This window comes from Ixodes scapularis, unplaced genomic scaffold (genome assembly GCF_016920785.2).
Source record: "Ixodes scapularis isolate PalLabHiFi unplaced genomic scaffold, ASM1692078v2 PGA_scaffold11__112_contigs__length_91849675, whole genome shotgun sequence".
NCBI lineage: Eukaryota > Metazoa > Arthropoda > Arachnida > Ixodida > Ixodidae > Ixodes > Ixodes scapularis.
The window spans coordinates 26,816,326-26,835,502 of record NW_024609837.1 but is presented as its reverse complement, the minus strand read 5'-3'; the positions used below and the strand labels follow the sequence as shown (position 1 = coordinate 26,835,502).

The 19,177-nt window shown below is 45.5% G+C and overlaps 1 protein-coding gene across 1 annotated transcript; it reads right to left on the bottom strand.

Moving 5' to 3' along the window:
* Positions 1-3,795: 3,795 nt before the first annotated feature.
* On the bottom strand, positions 3,796-5,287 carry LOC8028467 (COMM domain-containing protein 1). Its single transcript, XM_029989265.4, has 2 exons — positions 5,098-5,287; positions 3,796-4,402 (listed from the first exon to the last, which is right to left on the bottom strand). Exons 1-2 carry the CDS (start codon positions 5,257-5,259, stop codon positions 4,064-4,066), a joined length of 501 nt encoding a protein of 166 aa, XP_029845125.2. The 5' UTR covers positions 5,260-5,287; the 3' UTR covers positions 3,796-4,063.
* Positions 5,288-19,177: the final 13,890 nt, after the last annotated feature.

The following is a 19,177-nucleotide window of genomic DNA, read 5'->3' as shown; positions in this document are numbered from 1 at the left end:
TGTACAACGTCGTGAAACATTTTGAGTTGGGAGCAATTGTGAGATTTTGGCGTGTTGGTCCGAAATATAGGCATGTTTTGCGATCGTTTCTAGAGACTGAACTCCCCCAAAATATTCTTTACAAGTGCCTAGGTTCCAGACACGTGTCACAAAAAAAAAATATTACGCACAAAAACATTGTTTTACTGCAATATTTTTGTTGAGGCTCATTTTGAGTGGTTTCAAAATGCGCTTCTATTTTGGCACGTTGTACCAAAATAGAAACAGACGCATTCAAAATGGAAGTGCTGCGCTGTTTGCACCAAATTGCGCCTTGAGTGACAGTCTGCTACATCTTTCACAAAGGTGCCATTTTGGCTAAGAATTGCGCCACACCTGCGCCGAGATGGGTAAAAAAAAAATGATATATTTTTTTATTGGTTGACTTTAATATTCAAAGAAGTAGAAAGAAAGAAAAACGCTAGAAATATGTATTTCACAGCGTCTCTACTCACCGTATACAGTGTTTCATCTAAGGTCGGAGCACAATCGAAGGCTCCAACATATACAGTATGAACACACAATAAAAGTGCAAGTCGCAGGACATTCGCTGCATTTGATTGGTTTAATCGATAAAAACACGTACAGTACGAAGGTCGGATGCCTCGATGTCGCGATTTAACGTTTCACTAATCCCACTGGCTCGTAGCGTCGGCTGCGCTTTAAATTAAGGTGAAACGAAGTTTTAAGATTGCTGGACCGTTGCATTGGCCAGTTGATGCGCCAACGGCTTGATCACCGACATCCTCTAAACTTTCAGGCGATGTCGGGAGCCAAAAGTCACGACATATCATTGCAAAATACGCAGTAGGATAGCGGCTACTGCGATAAGACAGAACCAGGTTCCTGTACTCCTGGTGAGATCGGTTGATTGTTCTGTCTGCCGTGTGCCTCCATCGTGCTTCTCACCGGCCCACGCGCGTCGACCTTCACCGCATTGCACCGGAGTGTTTGGAGTAGTTGCTGGCATGGGTGAGCGTCTGGTTTAGCATCACATACATGTAAATTATGCTCAGTACTAGTGCAGGTCCACATTCTTTGATTTCGATTATATAATCTTGTTTTCAAATGCTGCGTCGAGAAAGAAATATGCGGAGCTTTATTTGAATAAATGTAAGGGCAAGAGTAGGTTTTCATAACATTTGTGAGTTGCTGTTTTTTATTTTCTTTTTCAGTTATATTTAAGTCTCGAGTCTGGTAACGATCAAATTTGGGAGGGGCGCATTTTTACTGATAGACATGTTAGCGATCATGTTGGTTTTTGGTGGCATTTTACAGAAACATTACATACAGGCTAAATGAACTACCAGGTGTAAAAGTGGGAGGGGAAGGAAGCTTTAACCCAAGTGAGATTCATTTCTTAGCAATGTGATTAGTACCGATTGTAAATGGAACCTACTCTGAACAGAGCCTTATTTCTAAAACAAAAGCTCTATGTACCTTTTGTGCCTTATTGGTTTTTATTACAAAAGGTAATAAGTAGTATGTTCCAGTATCAAAGAAAAACCCTCAGTCATTATCAAATATAAACTCATTTAGTGATGCAATCAGTTTTTTTTTTTAATTTTCAAGTGATATGCTAACAGACGTTGGCATCTCCTCCAAAAGCATCAGTGGCTGCTCCAAACAAATATTTTGCCTGCTACAGAACCTGCTCCAAAGGGTCAAATGCCGCTTCCATCACTGAAATGACTCTTGCAACCTAAATACAGCGCGAGAAAAAAGTTTGTTTTTCAGGGAAAGTGTTTTTATAAGAGTTTGGCATCTCGAAGTTTATGGCAACAATGTCATTAAAAACCATTAAATTTAAATATGGGTATTTTGGGGAGTGTCTTGATGCGCTTTGGTGGTACATTTGAAGCCATGTGTCGCAGCTTCAAATGCATTTTAACCAAAGCTTTGCGAACGATGATGCTCGCACTTAATGGGTGCTTTCAACAGCGTGGAGGCACTGCATGATCATTAGTTATCCCTAACGTTTTTTCTTTCGGTGTCCAGTCTGTAGTTTGGCGATTACATACAGTGGTGGACTTTGACCTGTTGATGGCTCAAATTACATTATCTGACCTCTTGCAGCTTCATGTTTTGGTTCTGACGTGATTTTATTACACAGTTTTAACCAGACAGTTGTATACGTTTTTAGGGCCTCAGTCTTTACCACCAAGCTCTAATGGAGCGAAATGGTCAATGCTTAAGGCTGAAAGAGGGTTTATTCCAAACTGCACCAGAAATTTCAAATTTCAGGCCAAATGGTGGGAAAGTTAATAAAAACATATTTGCTAGTCACAATTAGGCAATTGTGCGAAGGTTGCAATGTGGCAGTGCTACCCTGTCACATTGCTGGTGCCATGTGTGCTAGAACTTTGATGCTGCAGCCAAGTTCTTTGAAAAGGTTACCAATATGGTCAACGAAGTACGAGGACTTCCCATGCCCGTGCCTGTAAGTTGGCAATTGGTAGTGGTCTTGCAGTGTCTCTGAAAGGCAGATATGCTGCATAACATCATTGGTGCAAGCCCAGGTTTTTGCTCTTCCATTTGGTATCTAATAAGATTTTACTGCCTGGGTTGGTACTGCACACATGCACATTCTACCACACTAGCATGTGTAGAATTGCATATCGTGCTATGTTGCACAAATCTTGCAGTTTGGCTACTGCCAACTTGTGATTAGAGCTGTGACTTGAGTATGCTTTCTATAGTTGTACAATCTACAGCAAGAGTCTGTGGGTCGCAGGAGCACCAGCCGAAATGACTGGTTGAGCCTTCAGATGGCGTGCAACCGCTCCCAAGGTTCACGCTTCGAGAATGCGCTTCCTTTCGTGCTCGCAGTCGTATCTTTTTCACTCACTTTCGTCCGACGTGCACAAGATGTCGCTTTGTCGGCTGTTGTGCCGTGCCTTTGTCTCGGACACCGTGATGGGTGCTGGAGCTTGCATGCTACAGACGAGGTTTCGCGGTACCTTGTGCCAGACCGTTATCTCGTGGGTGTCGAAGGAAGCGAGTGAAAAAAAACATGACTGCAAACACGAAAGGAAGCACATGCACAAAGGTTTAATCTTGAGAGCGGCGACACACTGTCGGAAGACGCAGGCAGTCTTTTCGACTCATGCTCCTGTGCCCCGCAACCTTTCGCCGCCGTCTGCAACTTGGAAATGTAAGAATATCCACATAGTGCTGCTGGAGCTTGCAGAAAGTCCAGTACGGTTGTGGCTGCATGTTCATGCTTTTGGGTTGGCAGTCAAGGCTTGGTAGGCCACCACTGTAGCCACTAATCACTTGAAAGTGCAAGTGTGGGTTTCTGTGTGTGATTACTCCTGACTATCGAATCCTCATTGTGCAGGTTGCAGAATTGGAGATGCATTATAATGAACAAAAACCAGTGGACAAGCTGAGCACTAAACTGTTTCACTTTAAACATTCGGGCATAGCAGGAGTTACGAAAACGACCTCCGGGCTTTCGGCATCTCTACCAAGCACGCGTGCTCGTGCAGCACAAGCATTGCTCGGGAAAGCACGCTCGTGCTTCTAGCTCCAGCTTTGCTCTCACATTAAGTGAAACTATAGGAGGCTGCAATACATGCACTGCTATATTTTCTCTGCTTGGGAGCAGCAAACAGTAACTAAGGAGAATGTGTGTACATTAGTTTACATTAGACAAAACGCAGGGGCAAAGCAGACAAAACAGTTGTATCCTGCCGTAAAATACTGTGGAAGCAGCCACTTTGTTCAAGCATCCACTATTAACATGTTCCAAACTTGGGAAATCTGTATACTTTAGGCACCCTATTTGATTGGGCGAGCACCTGTGTCTAGATGAATCCAGTTTTCAGCAAAAGTGGGATGGGTGCTCACCCGGTATTTCACGGTAGCTTGTGGTCAACAGTACTGTCGAATGGCTACATACTCCAGTAAAAGAACCAATAGTCGCATACGAGCAGCAACACAGGAAGTCCATTGCTCACACAATCGGATGTAACTGACGAACAAAGAATGTCTCGGCGGTATCCAGGAAGCATGTGTGTGTTCACTTCACCTTGGGACAGTGTTTATCTAATGCCACTTGGACGTCTGCGATGCTTTGGAGCAGCGCTTCAAGATGGGACTTGTCGAGCTGCAGTTGAGCTTGTCCAAGGGTCACATGTGCCGTGGGGCCGTCCACGTCCACCCTCCACGAGCAAGATTCGAGCCCCGGGTCCCAGCGGCTCTGTGCCAGGACGCTGGCACGGATGCGCGACCGGTGACCTTGCCAGAAGCGAGCTGTCGACTGCGCCTGTTCGGCCGTCAATCCGCCTTCCTGACGCTTGGTCTGGGACGTCAGGAAAGCTTCCAGTTGTGTCCAGTCCATGTTGGAGGCCGCGAGAGTCTGCGCTAACAGGAGAAAGTCCCTTTTATGCTTAAGGTTCCTAGCTTTGAGCAGCGCCCCTGGCGAGAAAATTCACATTTTTAGGTCGCGTTTTGGCACCATAAAATCGCTTTTCGTCGCCACGCTTACCGACGTTAATATAACGAGTACACAAAAGTCGAAAAGAAATTGCACCGTTTTGATTGGATGCTGAAGGTGCGAGTTGCACTGTTTTTTCGTTGATATAAAAGATTTCCGAGTTTCTTTTAAACTTTTTCTAGCGCGCGTGGACCGACGCTGACAGACGGGCATAATGGGACGCTAGGACGCAAACGCTAGAGGACACAAAAGCGTCTCTTTCGTTGTAGCGTCTATGCCTTCTGGTCGAGAGAACCAGGCCTATTCACACAGGAGCGTTTGCTTACGTTACGGATAATATGACTGCGAGTTGCCGGGACATTCGGCAGACATAAGCTCCCGTAACGGAATTCGTGAGCAAACGGGCCTCTCTTTGAACTTCGTGAACATCACACGAGCGCTCATGCAACTGACGACTGAGGGGACCGTGCTTGTAGCTCAAGTTCTACAATCGGTTCGAAGTAGTAGTGAGAATGATTCAAGTTGCGAACACTTGGTTCTGGCGCGGCAGCGTCTTTCCGCAACATCAATCGGAAACATGTGAAGACGGTGGAAGGGTGGAAGCTTTTGAAACGCACCTTGATAACATTGGTCGCCTTTGCAAGCAACTTGGAGAACTCTTGATCCGTAACCGATGGATACAGGTCGTTCTTGAGAACATCGTCCGTAATTTCCTTGTTCTCGTAGTATAATTTTTGGGCGATGCCATTCAGTAAACCGAAAAATGGGTCCTCCGCCATGACTGCTCGTTGCTAAGACAACAATGGCAACAGTAGAGCAACGCCTACAAAAACGAGGTAAAGTGACGATGATGATGACAGTCTTTAACGATTGAGACGTCCTCGAACGACTGTCTTGGGAAGGTATCATCTGGTGGTGTGCGCGCGTCTTTCAAACATCGTTACAGTTTTGGGCCATTTACCCACGTTCGATTTTGGGTTTGAAGTTCAGGATAGTAACTTGTTTAGTTCTAAACTGAATGAATAGGGATGATCACTACAAGCAACAAGTCATTCTTCACTGATCAGAAATGGGCCGAATGGTCCTGGAACACCGAGTAACAATAATCTCAAGTCTTAATTAATACATGCCTTGTACCTGACGTCATCCCGTCAGCTCTCCGGCCACCACTAGGGAAGAGGGGAAGGGGGAACTCCCCTCTCAACGGCACCCTCTTTTGTGTGTCCGAAACTTGCCCAGACGTCGCTCGCATCACTCAAAATCCATACAAAAGTAGTTTTCCTCCCCTCTCTCTCTCTTCCGCCGAGGTTCAAAACGAATAATGTAACGTCAATGCAAGACATGCATTAAAGGGACCATGAAATGAACCGATATGCTACTCACATATCGTTCGGTGCGCCAAAAGAAAACCAGTACACGAGGGTAGAAAGCGAGAATCCCGCTTTTCATACGAAAATAGGGGAATATAGCGGATTATTTCTTGCCGCCCTTCCTCCGCAAGCTCTCCTTTTTTTCACTGTGGTGCGTGATGCATCTGCAGTGTCGAAACACGTCAGCCGATCCCAGCTTGCGTATTGGACACGAGCACTGCATCACCCGGACGTATGCTCTCGTCAACAATTAATCTTTCAACGAATGTTTGGATTCGCGTTCGTGGTCAATGAGTGCCGTGACTGCACTTCTCATCACCTGCGAATGACAAGTTTAATGGTTAGAAACGGGGGATCGGAGGCCGAGTGGGCTAGTGCACACCAGCTCGGAGCACGTGGAGCATCTAGGGGCCGACTACGAAAAAGCTCGAAGGGAGTGGATACATTTTTCTAACTATTCGCGCAGTCCTGTTCGAAAACCCTACGTGGTATTAGCAAATACGATCAAGGCTAGTGCTGGAAATTCCTTCGAAAACCATTGGGAGTTGTTGCGAATGACGACAGTGGCACCTCTAGCGGACCTGCAGCCTATGGGAGTAGACGGCATTGTACGTTTTGTAAACCCCATTTTGTTTCCCCAACCGTTGAAACAACTTATTACGGTCAGTGCACTTGAACCACATAATTCACTGATTATAACTGCAATGACAGCTAAATTATAGGGTCAAAAAAGCAGACATTTGTTTAGGTATCACGCCGTCAGCATGCTTATCCTACGTTATCATCATCTACAGCTGATACAGCACATGCCTATCGGGGCTAACTAACTTTAGGCTGTATAAACATACACAAAAAGCAAATACTATTAAAGTTCCGTGGGGAGTGTGGCGTAAGCATTCGGCTGACACTCGTGTCAAACCGGCGAGGACGCGAGTTTAACCGAACGCAGCACTGGTGTTCATTGCATGCCCCGCTCACCACATCTTGTGCTCAGCACGTCAGGAACAGAGAGAGAGAGAAAATCGTTTTATTAAAATAATAATGAAATTCGGAGAGGGTTAGTCTAGCCGATTAGCTGACATTGTTCGCTCCGAGAAAAGAAAAAAAAATGTTTAAAGAATAGATGAAGAGTGCAAAGAAAGAGAAGAATAAAGAGAAAGGTGAGAGGTGTAAAGTTATTCATCACGATAGCACTTTCGTATGTTCATAACTTTAGAAAATGCTCTGCTTCTTATAGTTGACCTTGTAGCCCAGTGGCTTGAAGGAAGGTCAGGAATATCCTTTGAAGTAATTTCCTCCGAGCTCGGGTACCAGAAGGGAAAATAATGCTTGCAATGTCTTCCACGACGAAGTGATGTCTTTTTAACTGTGATGCGAGGTCTTTCCTTTCCTTTTCAAATTTCTGGCAGTCTTCTAGGATATGGTTAATATCTTCGGTAACACCGCATACGTTACAGGTGTCTGTATCGCGTTTTTTCCAGCGGTGAAGTAATTTTCCTGTACGCGCACTTCCTGTACGTAGGCGGAAGAGAAGTGTGGCTTCTGCTCGTCGAAGACTTCCTGTTAGACAGGGTTGGATAGGGGAGGAGTGCGCTATTGATAAATCACAGATGTGTTCATTTATAATTTGGTAATATTTTCTGGGGTCATCTTGCGTATTGATGCTAATAGGAAGATTGTGTGCGTTGGAGGCAAGTTGGTCTGCCTTTTCGTTTCCATGTAATCCGACATGAGCTGGTACCCACTGAAATGAAATTTCGAAACCATCTTCTTCTAGTGATCTTGAAATTGATTTGGCCGCCATTACTACTTGTGACATTTGTCGAGACCTTTGGAGCTGTTGAAGTGCAGCACGAGAATCCGTTAGGAGAATAACTGCCTGTGGTGTTAAGTTTTTTATCATGTGAAGGGCTTCTAGGATTGCATGCATTTCAGCTGTTGTTGATGACACAAACTCATCTAGTCGCCCACTCCATTCGAGCTGTAAAGTAGGCGCATATAGTAGGCGGAAGTGCTACTTCTTCGACTTCGATTTACTGATCCGTCCGTGTACACCTCAAGGTGGTTGGCGTATCTTCTCGAAATGTATTCATTAGTTTTTAGTTTTATGACAGTTGAGTTGGCGCTGAACTTGTTGTGTATACCGGGAATGCGGCACTTACATTTCGGGCAGTAAACGTTCCAGGGGGGAGCTGATAAAGAGTTGTCTTTGTCTTGCAGTAACTCTGGTGTCCATCCAAGATGTTGAAGAGTTTGCGTAGAAATAAAAAAGCGAGAGTGTTGCCTGGTTCGAAGTCGGCGTAGGAGGCTCCTTCCTGCGGACGTAGTGGACAAACGAATTTGTTGGGAAAGAAGGCATTTGGTAGCCATAAGGGGTAAAGTCAGAGCTCGGGCTTCTCGATATACATTTTCGTTCCTCGTTGATCTGGGCACTCCTAGGCAAGTACGCAGGCCTTGTCGATGTATGCGCTCTAGAGTTTGAGAGTCTGTCGGCGATAATCTAATGAAAGGTAATGAATATAGAATACGACTGACAACAAGGGATGAATGGAGACGTATCATAGAGCTTGGCGAGTTTCCCCATGATTGTCCTGCCACTCTACGAATGGCATTTCTTGCTGTCATCGTTGATTTTATCACGTTAGTGGCTTGCGCATGCCAGTTGAGGCGGGAGTTCAGTGTGATTCCCAAGAATTTGTGCTGTCGAACACGGCGCAGGGGGACGTTATAAATAGTCAAAGTAATTTTTGTGCTTCGCCGGTTTTTTCCAGGAAAAAGTATGAACGCAGTTTTCTCTTGTGAGAACTGCAGACCACAATCAAGTAGAAAATTGCTCGCTCCCGTAATGGCTGCTTGGGCGGCGTTTCGAAGACCATGATGTCGATGTGCTGAGACCCAGGGCCGTACCCAGAAAAAAATTTCGGGGGGGGGGGGGGGGGGGGGTTTTCGGGGACAACGGCGGCCATTTTGTCTTATTTTCGCCTATGAATCATGTGCATCGGTGGCATATAATGGAGAGTTATAGCAAACCGAAGAACCGGTCCCGGTTTGGTACCCGGTAGCCGACCGGTGCCACTGCGCGTGCGCAGAGGTGGAGATTAAAATCGGCTGGCTGCAAGTGCACCGACCAGGGCCGTACCCAGAAAAAAATTTCGGGGGGGGTCGGAACCCCCTATCCCCCCCCCTGGTTACGGCCCTGCTGAGACCCATATGCAAATGTCATCTGCGTACAGTGATATATTGATGGGGAGAGTGTACTTTGGGAGGGATGTTGGTAGCCTGGCCAAAACGATGTTAAAAAGGATTGGCGAGAGTACGCTTCCTTGTGGTAGTCCTTGAGCACAGTTGCGAGATGTACTAAAAGACGCGCCTAGTCTAACCTTGAAGGTTCGATTCGTGAGGATGCCTTGTACAAACGCCTGGACTTTTCCCGTGATGCCGATGGCTGTCAACCTTTCAAGAACAACTGCTGGATCAACGTTATCATATGCCTTTTTAATGTCAAAAAATACCGCTAATGTCGATTTGTTGTCGGGGTGATTCTGTTCAATTGAACTTAATAGATCTACAATGCCGTCTTGAGAGGATAGCCCACGCCTGAATCCTGTCATCTCGTGTGGTAATAAGTGATTGGTTTCAAGCCACCAGGTGAGTCGAGCGTGTATCATTCTTTCCATGAGCTTCATAACACAAGATGTAAGTGAGATGGGTCGGTAGGACGATGGCGCGTCGCGTGGTTTACCAGGCTTGTGGATTGGAATTACCCAAGCGGTTTTCCAATTTTCTGGTATATCATTTGTTTCCCATATATAGTTAAGAAACTTGAGAAGTTCTTGTTGGCGTCCATTTGGTATGTTTTGCAGCATCTGGTTTGTTATTCCATCCGGTCCTGGAGCGCTTTTTCGTTTACTCTCTTTTAAAGCCGATAGTAGTTCTTCGATGTTGAAGGGAGCATCTAATGGGGACGATGTAGTCACAGCGTCATACGTCCTGACTGTCTTGTTATCGATTAAAGAAAATTGGTCTGCAAATTGTTCTGCGGCGTCCTCTAGACTTGTGCCCAACCGAAACGCCATCGATGCGTGTGATAGGTGGAGATCTCGTTTGCCCATGAAAACATCAAGGATTCGCCAAATTTGGGTTCCAGGTTTATTTGCATCTGCTGATGCACAGTTGTCGTCCCAGTGTTATCGCTTTGTTTTTTTTCGCATATCGTGTTGTTGCTGCATTGATTCTGTTTAGATCGGTTTTGTTTGCGCTGGAATACTTCCTTTGGAGTTTTAGTTGGGCCTGTCTTCTTGCTGCACAAAGATTGAGCAACGTGAGATCAGGCTCTGGGTAGTGCTCTGGGAGCTTTATCTTGATGGTGGCCTGATTTGCGCTGGTCAAGACTGCTTGTAATATGGGTTCTGATGATTTTCCATATGTGCTCGAAATGAATCCCAGTGAGTAACATATCGAATACGCTGTTTAGTTCCACGGAATCCATGCAGATCTAAAAATATCGGATAATGGTCGCTGTTCATGGTATCAGGGTTTCTCGTCCAATTTACGCATAGGTCTGTGGAATGAGCAGTGATGTCGATGGCGCTATACGTATCAGGAGGACGAAAAAAGGTCGGACTACCGTCGTTTGCAACAGCGAGGTCGCACTCTTCAAAGCATTTTGCCAACGCCCGCCCACGAGTATTGTCTCTGCTAGCTCCCCAAAGGCTGTGGTGTGCGTTCCAATCTCCGCAAAGTAAGATTGGGTCCTCACAGCGCTGGCAAATTTCTTTTACGACTTCAGAAATCTTGATTCCACTCTTTCCAGCACGGACATATATGGATGCCACACACAAACTCCGTCCGGTCAACATGACACGTGCTGCTACCAGTTCAATATCTTGGGTGCACAAATCGCTCGTGTCAATCTGGTGTTGTGGAAGAGCTTTTCGAATATAAAGGGCTGCACTCCCGTCAGGAAAACCGCTCATGGTTGGATTTTTGTAGCAATAATACCCAGAAATGCTGCGGTCATTGGGGAGACCCGCCTCACTTAATGCAAGTATCGGAATAGGGAAGTGTTCTAAGTACAAAGAAAGCTCCGCATGACGATTTTTCAGCCCGGCACAGTTCCACTGCATGAGAATCGGTATATTTCGTCGTTTTATTGCTTTTCGTTGCGGCTGACACTTTGAAGTGTCAATCATGGCTCTGGTCGAAGTTTCGTGTCATTTCTGTAATGGCCGGTTGGAAAAACATGATTGCTTGTAATATGGTCTTGAAATTACCTGACGGTAGGTTGGCAATGAGGTTTGGTAAAACAGAAAATATTAGACTAACTAAATCCCCGATTTTCGAATTCTGAGAAGGTCTTTTTCCAGTGACGATGTCGCTGTATGATCTCTTTCCTCTGGTATTAGTCTTTGAGGTGGCGGTAGTGTCGGTGTCAGCATCTTTTGAGTAATGTGCTTCCATTTCTTGTTCTTTCTCGGACGAGGTCTGCTTTTTTCCCTCTTTTGTCCCAGCAGCTTTGGCTTTCTTCTTTTTCGCAGTGTCATTCGGAGCCTTAACCCTTGGATTCCTCTCCGCGGTGATTTTGTCATCTTGGCTTGTGGCCTTTAAGCGTGGTGCATCACGTTCCACCTCTGTGCAATCCGCATTTTTGAAAAATTTGGGGCCTCTGATAAAACTCTTCTTCTTCGCTAGAGCTTGAAGTCGATTTTTGCAGTTGACATAATCGGCCGGATGGTCTCCGCCGCAGTTCGCGCATTTGACGGGTGATTCGCCATTGCAGTCCTTGGTGGCATGTGTTCCTCCACATCTCTTGCAGATCGCGGTGGCACTGCAGTATTTTGCCACATGGCCCAAAGCTTGGCAGTTGAAGCATCTTGGGGGCGCTTCGACATAGTCAGTTACTTCATGTCGTGTGAAGCCGAGATTAACCTTGGCAGGGTGTTCTGTGTTAGGGCGAAAAGTGATCACCACTTTATCTGTCGGCCGCACTGTTTCGTCTGGTTTGCCGTTGCGTTGGTATAGGCGCCGTGCTGCAATGACTCCTACTGGTTCGAGGAATTCAGTCATCTCTGAGTTTGAGTACCAGTCAGGCACTCCTTTGATCAGCCCATTGTTTTGCATATACGCTTTCGGGATGGTGGCCTGAACTAGGATCTCTCCCAGGCAGCGCACCTTCAGGAGCCTGTTGACCGTCGCCGGCTCTGCTACGTCAACGAGTAGACCTCCCCTGGCTGTAAATCGATGGCGTACGAAGGGTGCGCCTGCAGCTGCCCTGACTTCGTCATTTAGCTTGAGCGGGTTTAGCTGCTGTAATCTTCTCCCTTCTTGCGTTGGAGTGAACAGCACAGGTATGCCTGTTGTCCTTTTACGGCGATGTTCGACTAGGATGAATCCCTCGTCGTCTCCCTCTGCTTGGGATGCGTCCATTGAATCGCAGTTGCTGAGGAGCAGTTTGGCTGGTGTGGACTCTTGTGATGTGGAGTCGTCGGTTTTGTCAAATCGTCGCTTAACAGGGGCGTGGGGTCGCTGACTTGGCGGGATAATATGGTAAGCGTGGTCTTTCTCAGCGGTCTCTTCAGTTCGATGGCGTCCATTTGGTCAGCCTCCGCGGAGGCCATAGCTGGCCTTGTAGGCACCCAGGTTGCCCCGGTACCTGATGTTCTCCAAGAAGAAGAGACTAGTTTTGAGACCGTGACCCAAGAAGTGGTGAAAACCGTCGGTGCGGCGTGAAAAACGTCCCAAAACCAGGAGCGGTTTGTAAAACACAAACGGGGTGGGTGACACTTCTTTTTCCTCCCACGTCAGGAACACATCATTTCTCATTTCGCTCTTGAGGATTAATGCTAAGGAGGAAGAAGTTTGAAAATCATTTTTATTGTCCATCTAACAGATGCGAACCAAAATAAAATTTCAGCTCAAGTAGAAAGTATCCTAGCCCCAAAACGCACCACCACCTCTAAGCTCACAATTCCAGATACCAGTGGTGGAACTGCGGCCCCATTTCCATCAAATTGCTCCAGAACGAATAACCTGCTACATGCTGCTTCAAAGGCTGTATTTGTGCACAATTTGCGCCATGTCTGCGACAAAAGGGAGCAGTTCTCGAAATGGAAAATGTTGTGTATTTAATCTTTACATAATATATACATTACAGCATACAGCGGGCACAACCGACCGGGTTGGGGCCAGAGCAGTCGAACGTCTCGTGCCTGCGCGCGTGCACCAGTTCACCGGCATCCCTGGATATCCTCGGTTGCCAACACACAACAGAAAACTGAAAGTGTCTGGCACGGGGCACTCTTGGCGATGCCGCTGAAAAGTAAGAAAGTACAATTGTTTATTTGTTCGCATGACTGTGCGATGATGTGCGAAGAGTGGGGCTGAGCGAATATTCGAATGTTCGAATAATAGTTTCATGTAATATTCTATCTGATATTCGCTTCAAAATACACTGCGATATTCATACCTTTCGAAGTGTTGATCGCGGCGGATTTGCCCCCTTGAGTGCACTTCTCCTTAAGAACAGATGCACTGCGGAGAAGCAAAGTCCGCAAAGCTGACACCGCGATTTCGCGACTCGCTTCACCGCAGCGCAGCCGCGCACTTAGACGAAAAACACACTTTCAAAGTGTTATGGTGCACGCGCGGGCCCGGTGAAAAAAAAAAAAAAAAAGGATAGATTAAACAAACAGGAAACGTGATTGTTGATGGTTACATTCTTGACTGTCGACCACTGACAGCCTACTTTGATTTGGAGAAGGCGTACGACACAGCATGGCGGTACGGAATCCTTAGGGACTTGTTTGCATGTGGCATACGCGGCCGCATGCTTTGTTGAATAAAAAGCTTTCTGTCATATCAAACCTTCAAAGTTAGACTAGGTGCTACGTATTCCGGCCATTTTATTCAGAAGAATGGGGTACCACAAGTGGGCGTCTTGAGCGTTACATTACTTGCCGTAAATATGAACTCTCTTTCACGAATAATCTCAGACTCCTTGTACATCGATAACGTTCATATTTCGGTTTCTTCTTGCACTCTGTCCAGCTGTGAGCGCCAGCTGGAGCTCGCAATGAGTAAGTGTGCCGACGAAAATGGCTTCCTGTTCTCACCTGAGAAAACGCTGCGTACCTTTCTCTCTTCGACGTGGAATAATGCTGGATCCGGCTTTGGAGATCGATAGAACTATCATAAGTATCCGATATAAACACAAGATTTTATGTCTCATTTTTTTACAGGAACTTAAATTTAATTCTTCTTTGGAACAGGTGAAACTTAAATGTCTCAAATCTGCTAGTATTTTTAATGCCTTATCTCATAAGCAAGGGTATGCGACATAAAGTTTCTGCTGCAACTCTATAATCCTCTCATGAGATCCCGCCTCGATTACGGAGCAATAATGTATGAACCGGCGAAGGTCGTCGGCATTCAAATTGAAAACCACCTTTGCTTTCAATTCGTAACACGGGCTTTTCTCACATCACCAACCCTCAGTTTATGTGCAGAAACAGATAGGATGTCACTGGAAATAAGGCAGCAATATCTCAGCTTGAGTTACGCCTACAAAATCCTGTTCGACCTTAACCATCCAACAGACTGTTGTGTACAAGGCTCTAACTTATCTCGTATTGGTCAAAATAAGCCTTGCATTGTGTGAGCTTTCAATATTCGCCTTGAGGAGCTTCGTCAATCTCTTTGTCAGGAATTAGAGAAGATCAACCTACTTGAAAGGACTAACACTGTTACTGCTTGGGACGTGCTGTCGGTCAGGTGATTGGTATTTTACAATATTCAGCAAACATCGTTTCTCCAATAGTCATCCAGCAGGAGTTTCACGGGGTGTTAGAGCAATACAGTGACTATGGTCATTTTTATAATGATAGGGCAAAGGTTTCCTTCTTTGCTGGATCCGCTGTATACTCAGAATCATATACTAGTATTTAAGGGTTGTGCTGTGTCGCCAGTTATTTACTGGTAAACTAGAGAGTGTATTAATAGCAGCAGACTATATTAGAGAAAGCTGTACCATGAAGACCTTCATATTTGTTGATTCCCAAAATGTTGAAACTACAATTATCTCTCTAAAGGATACAGAGCGGAATCTTAGCCCACTCGTGCATGCAAAGATTTATAGGGGCCTACAGAATAATAATGACGTCGAATGTGGCTGGGTATACCCAGCCACGCTGGGCACAACGGCAATGAGAAGGCCGACAGGTTTGCGGCTTCTTCGAAGAACTTTGTACAGACATCTGTGCACTTGCCAAATCAAGACCTGAAACCAATTTTTAGGGCAACCATTTTCAAAAGTGTCAATCAGAATGAGAACATGAGAATAATGATTAGCTGCACACCATCAAGCCTGTTTAAGGAACGTGCATGGGACTGCGCTTCCCATCAAACCCGGTCTCATTAGGTCTTACTCGGTCGCTTGAGGCTTGGTCATTCGTACCCCACTCATGAATACTTGCTGCATGGGGCAGATCAGCCGCTGTGCGAAGACTGCGGTGAGATTTTGGCGGTCTGGCATATTCTTGGTCTCTGCCCTGCCCTTGCACAACAGAGACGGTTTTCCCTCGTGGAACTCTTGAGTTACAGTATTCCGCTTCACCTTGCACTTTAGCTTGGTGAACAGCCGTTAATGTCGTTTGATCAGTGTTGTCGCGTTTCTTGAGAAAGCAGGTCTTTTACATAAGTCCCGTAGCTTCTCCACCACACACTTTCCACTGTATGTATTTTTTACAGCTAATTACGTTTTACGTGGTATTTTGTCTTCCACTGGGTTATTTGACTTCCACATTACATAATGATTTCTACTTCTTATTCCCGAATAATTAACGTTAGCGCAGCTAACGTTAACTATTTGGGATAATATCACACTGTTCGTGCTCAATGGACGGGTAGGACGATGGTAATAGCTGTACCCTTTGTAACGGGCGGGAGCTTGAGCCACCTAGCCCAAGTCTGAAAAGAAAAACTAATTAATCCTCCCGCCCTTCTAAGACCAATTGTTGTCCCCCTAACCATCACCACGCAGTGTGGGTTATCACCAGGATTACCTTCGGGGGATCAACCAAGAAAACTGAAAACATCACCCTCCACCCCTTCCTCCCGGCGAGGGAGTCGCCAATTTTTCTCTGGTCAAACTTTTCGGCGTTACCCCAGCACCGGACCACTGGGAGACAGAGTTGAGACTTTGGGCCGGAGCCACGCGGGAGGGATTCCCAATTTTCTTTTGACCCGGCTGTCCCCAGCTGTGCTAGTTGTGCATCATTCAATTTTCCATAGATAATTTACACAAATCTTCAAATCGCCTCTTTGTGACTGCAATCCTTTTTTTTTTTCTCTCTTCCGTCCTTCCATCGTCGCCAGCAAAACCCAGGGCCCCGGCCAAATTGATTACCTCTTCAGGGAGGGAAGGGCAAAGCCCCGTGCACGCCAGCACCAAGTGCTCTAGTGTCTCGCTTTCATTATGGCAGGCGGCACATAATGTGTCTGTCTCCTGAAATTTAGCCCAATACGTTCTCGTAATCAAAACTCTCGTTCTCGCCGCGAGCAGCAGAGAACTTCCCAGTGAATCGTCAAACATGTTTTCCTTTGCTATGTCCTGTGTTCGTGACCTGTACATTGTTAGAGCAGATTTTTTCTGCATTCTTCCCTCCCACAGTTTTCTTTCTGCCTCTTTCACTCCATTTTCCTCTGAAATAGTCTGCTGAGCCCCATCACTAGTGTGTAGGTATATAAATGTAAGCTTTCGGGTTCGGTTTGTGCATTTTGTTTTTAAACTTTTCATGCATAAATACTTGAATGCCTTCTGTGCCTACCGTGTATCATTCATTTCGGTCAACCTTTGTTCAAATTTCCACTTACTAAATGCCTCCCTGCTCTCAAAAGGCGACAAGCCTATGTCCCCCTTTACTTCCTCATTTGGTATCTTTCCATGTGCTGCCTGCGCCGATCTCCCTACGTTTCTTTGTCGAATTTTTTAACCTGACTGAACCTCTGATTTCATGCAAAGTACCCCATTGCCAAAAGACCGTTCTGGTACCATCACTCCTTTCCATTACCCTGACCGCTTCATATGTATTATAGTTCCATAGTGCCTCGAGCTTCAAAATAGATTAATTCATTTTATCTTTTCCAAGTATATTGTCCTCATGTTCCTCTAGATATTTCCTTCCCCATTGAGCCAGACTCCTAGATATTTATATTTTCCTACATGGTCTATTACAATGTCTTGTATCCTCATGGGTTCCCCATTTTCGTCATTAAACACCATTACTCCAGACTTGTCACTACAAAAACTCATGCCCAAGGTGTCCCCTTCCTCTCCACATGTTACAGCTATTTCCTGTAATGTATCCTGGTTATCTGCCATGAGTACTATGTCGTCCGCATACATCCGCAATATTGGCGAACGCCAATGTTGCTCGACTGGCTTTTCAAAAGGGTCTGTTTGGGGCTTTTCTGTTTTCCCCCGATTTTGATAAAATCGACCAGGAGGTTATACTTTTCGGGGTTTATCGGTGTTTATCGAAAACACAAAACCCTTATTATATGACATCGTGCGAATAAGAATCACTGTGTTTAAAATTGTACTAAAGCTCTCAAGACAAGTTTTCTTTTTCTTTTTCTTTGTACTAAAGCTCTCAAAATTGTACTAAAGCTCTCAAGACAAGTTTTCTTTTTCTTTTTCTTTGTACTAAAGCTCTCAAAATTGTACTAAAGCTCTCAAGACAAGTTTTCTTTCGCGCAGTCCCGGAACGGTCTTGCTCTCATTCCACCTCCCGGATGTCTCTCCAAAATAAACATCACTGCCAGATTTTGTATCTCCAAGAACGCGGCGATAGCCGCCAAGTACACCATGCTCAAGTATGGCCTCAAGAGGGAAAGCGAGCCCTAGCCACTATCGTAACACTCAAACTGCCTCTTTTTTTCTGTTTGGCGGATTTTCCACGAAAGCAGCTCAAATAACAGCGTATCGTATATAATGGCTCTTCATGGACAATGTCAGCGTTTATCCGAATAACACAAACAGCGCTTATGATACAGTGTCGGGAGCGAAGAGTACAAAACCATGGTCACTATGCTACTACATCATACAATACTAGAACATTGATATCCGTAAAACTATACTTAGCACCCACAGTTCCAAAAAAAAAAAAGTGTCCCTGGCGTTCTGCCACGCCAAATATTCACTACGAAATTTTGATAATCGCGTGTTTACTATTCATGAAGAGGTGGTTTTCCTAATCGGTTGTAATTTATTCCAAGTTCACACGCTTTATCCTCGTATTAGCATAAAGGCAAAGCCCTTTTTATTTATTTTGTTATTTAGAAAGAGAAATCAACAAAGAAAAACCACATTGTTCGGAATGGTCGCCGTGGGATCACAGCCGCAACACAGCGCGTGTGTCAGCCCCCCCCCCCCCCCCCCCCCGTACACACGCACACTTTTCTATTTATTTATTTTTTATTTCAAAAATAAACTACACCTTACCGAAAGCTCATTCTCCGCCCAAATAAATTGACCGAGTGTCCGAACCAAATAACGGCTAGTTTTAAAATACCGGATTTTAGAACTAACCGTCATCTCAAACAAAAACGTATAATAGATTTTCTGAAACCCCGTTTTCGGTAACTGATGTCATTCAGCTTCGTGTACTCGAGAGCTTGGCCGGTCGCCATTTTCCCATTGAAAATTTCAGGAAATCGCATATATCTTGAATAAGATAGCGATATGTCCTGAAACTTTGTCATGTGGTTCAGACCGCTAGCGCCATACATTTGGGTTTAAAAAGAGCGTTTGGCAATGAAAAGAAAAAAAAAAAAGAACTGTAATTATCTTAGGACACCCTGCTCTTCTTTCAAGAATCGAGCCTTTAGTGTGTGCCTGATTATGACTTTGCCTGTCTTATTTTTTTTCCCCCCCACTTTATAAGTGTTTCTTTTTCTTCATTCCTACGACAGTGTTGCACTTTTTAGGCCCAGCGCTGTTTGTGGACACATCAAAATACAGGGTACTACGCTCGTCACCAAGCTCAGTGTTTCAAGCAGTCAAAACTAATCAACAGCTCTCCCGTATCTGGAGTGTTTTTTGTTTTTTTTTAGGGGCGAAGCTCTTTAGGGGCTAGCCATGTCCGTATGTCCGTCCGCCGTCGGGTGCACGTGCTCCTGCTCGTGAGCTCACGCGCTCACGTGCTCGTGAGCACGTGCTCCCGTGCTCGTGTAGGGCAAAAAAAAAAAAGAAACCGCATCTCCACGTGGTGAATGATGTTGATTGGGGCGAAGCTTTGGTGGTGCTTGTCTGCGTAGACGGTGAGCCGCA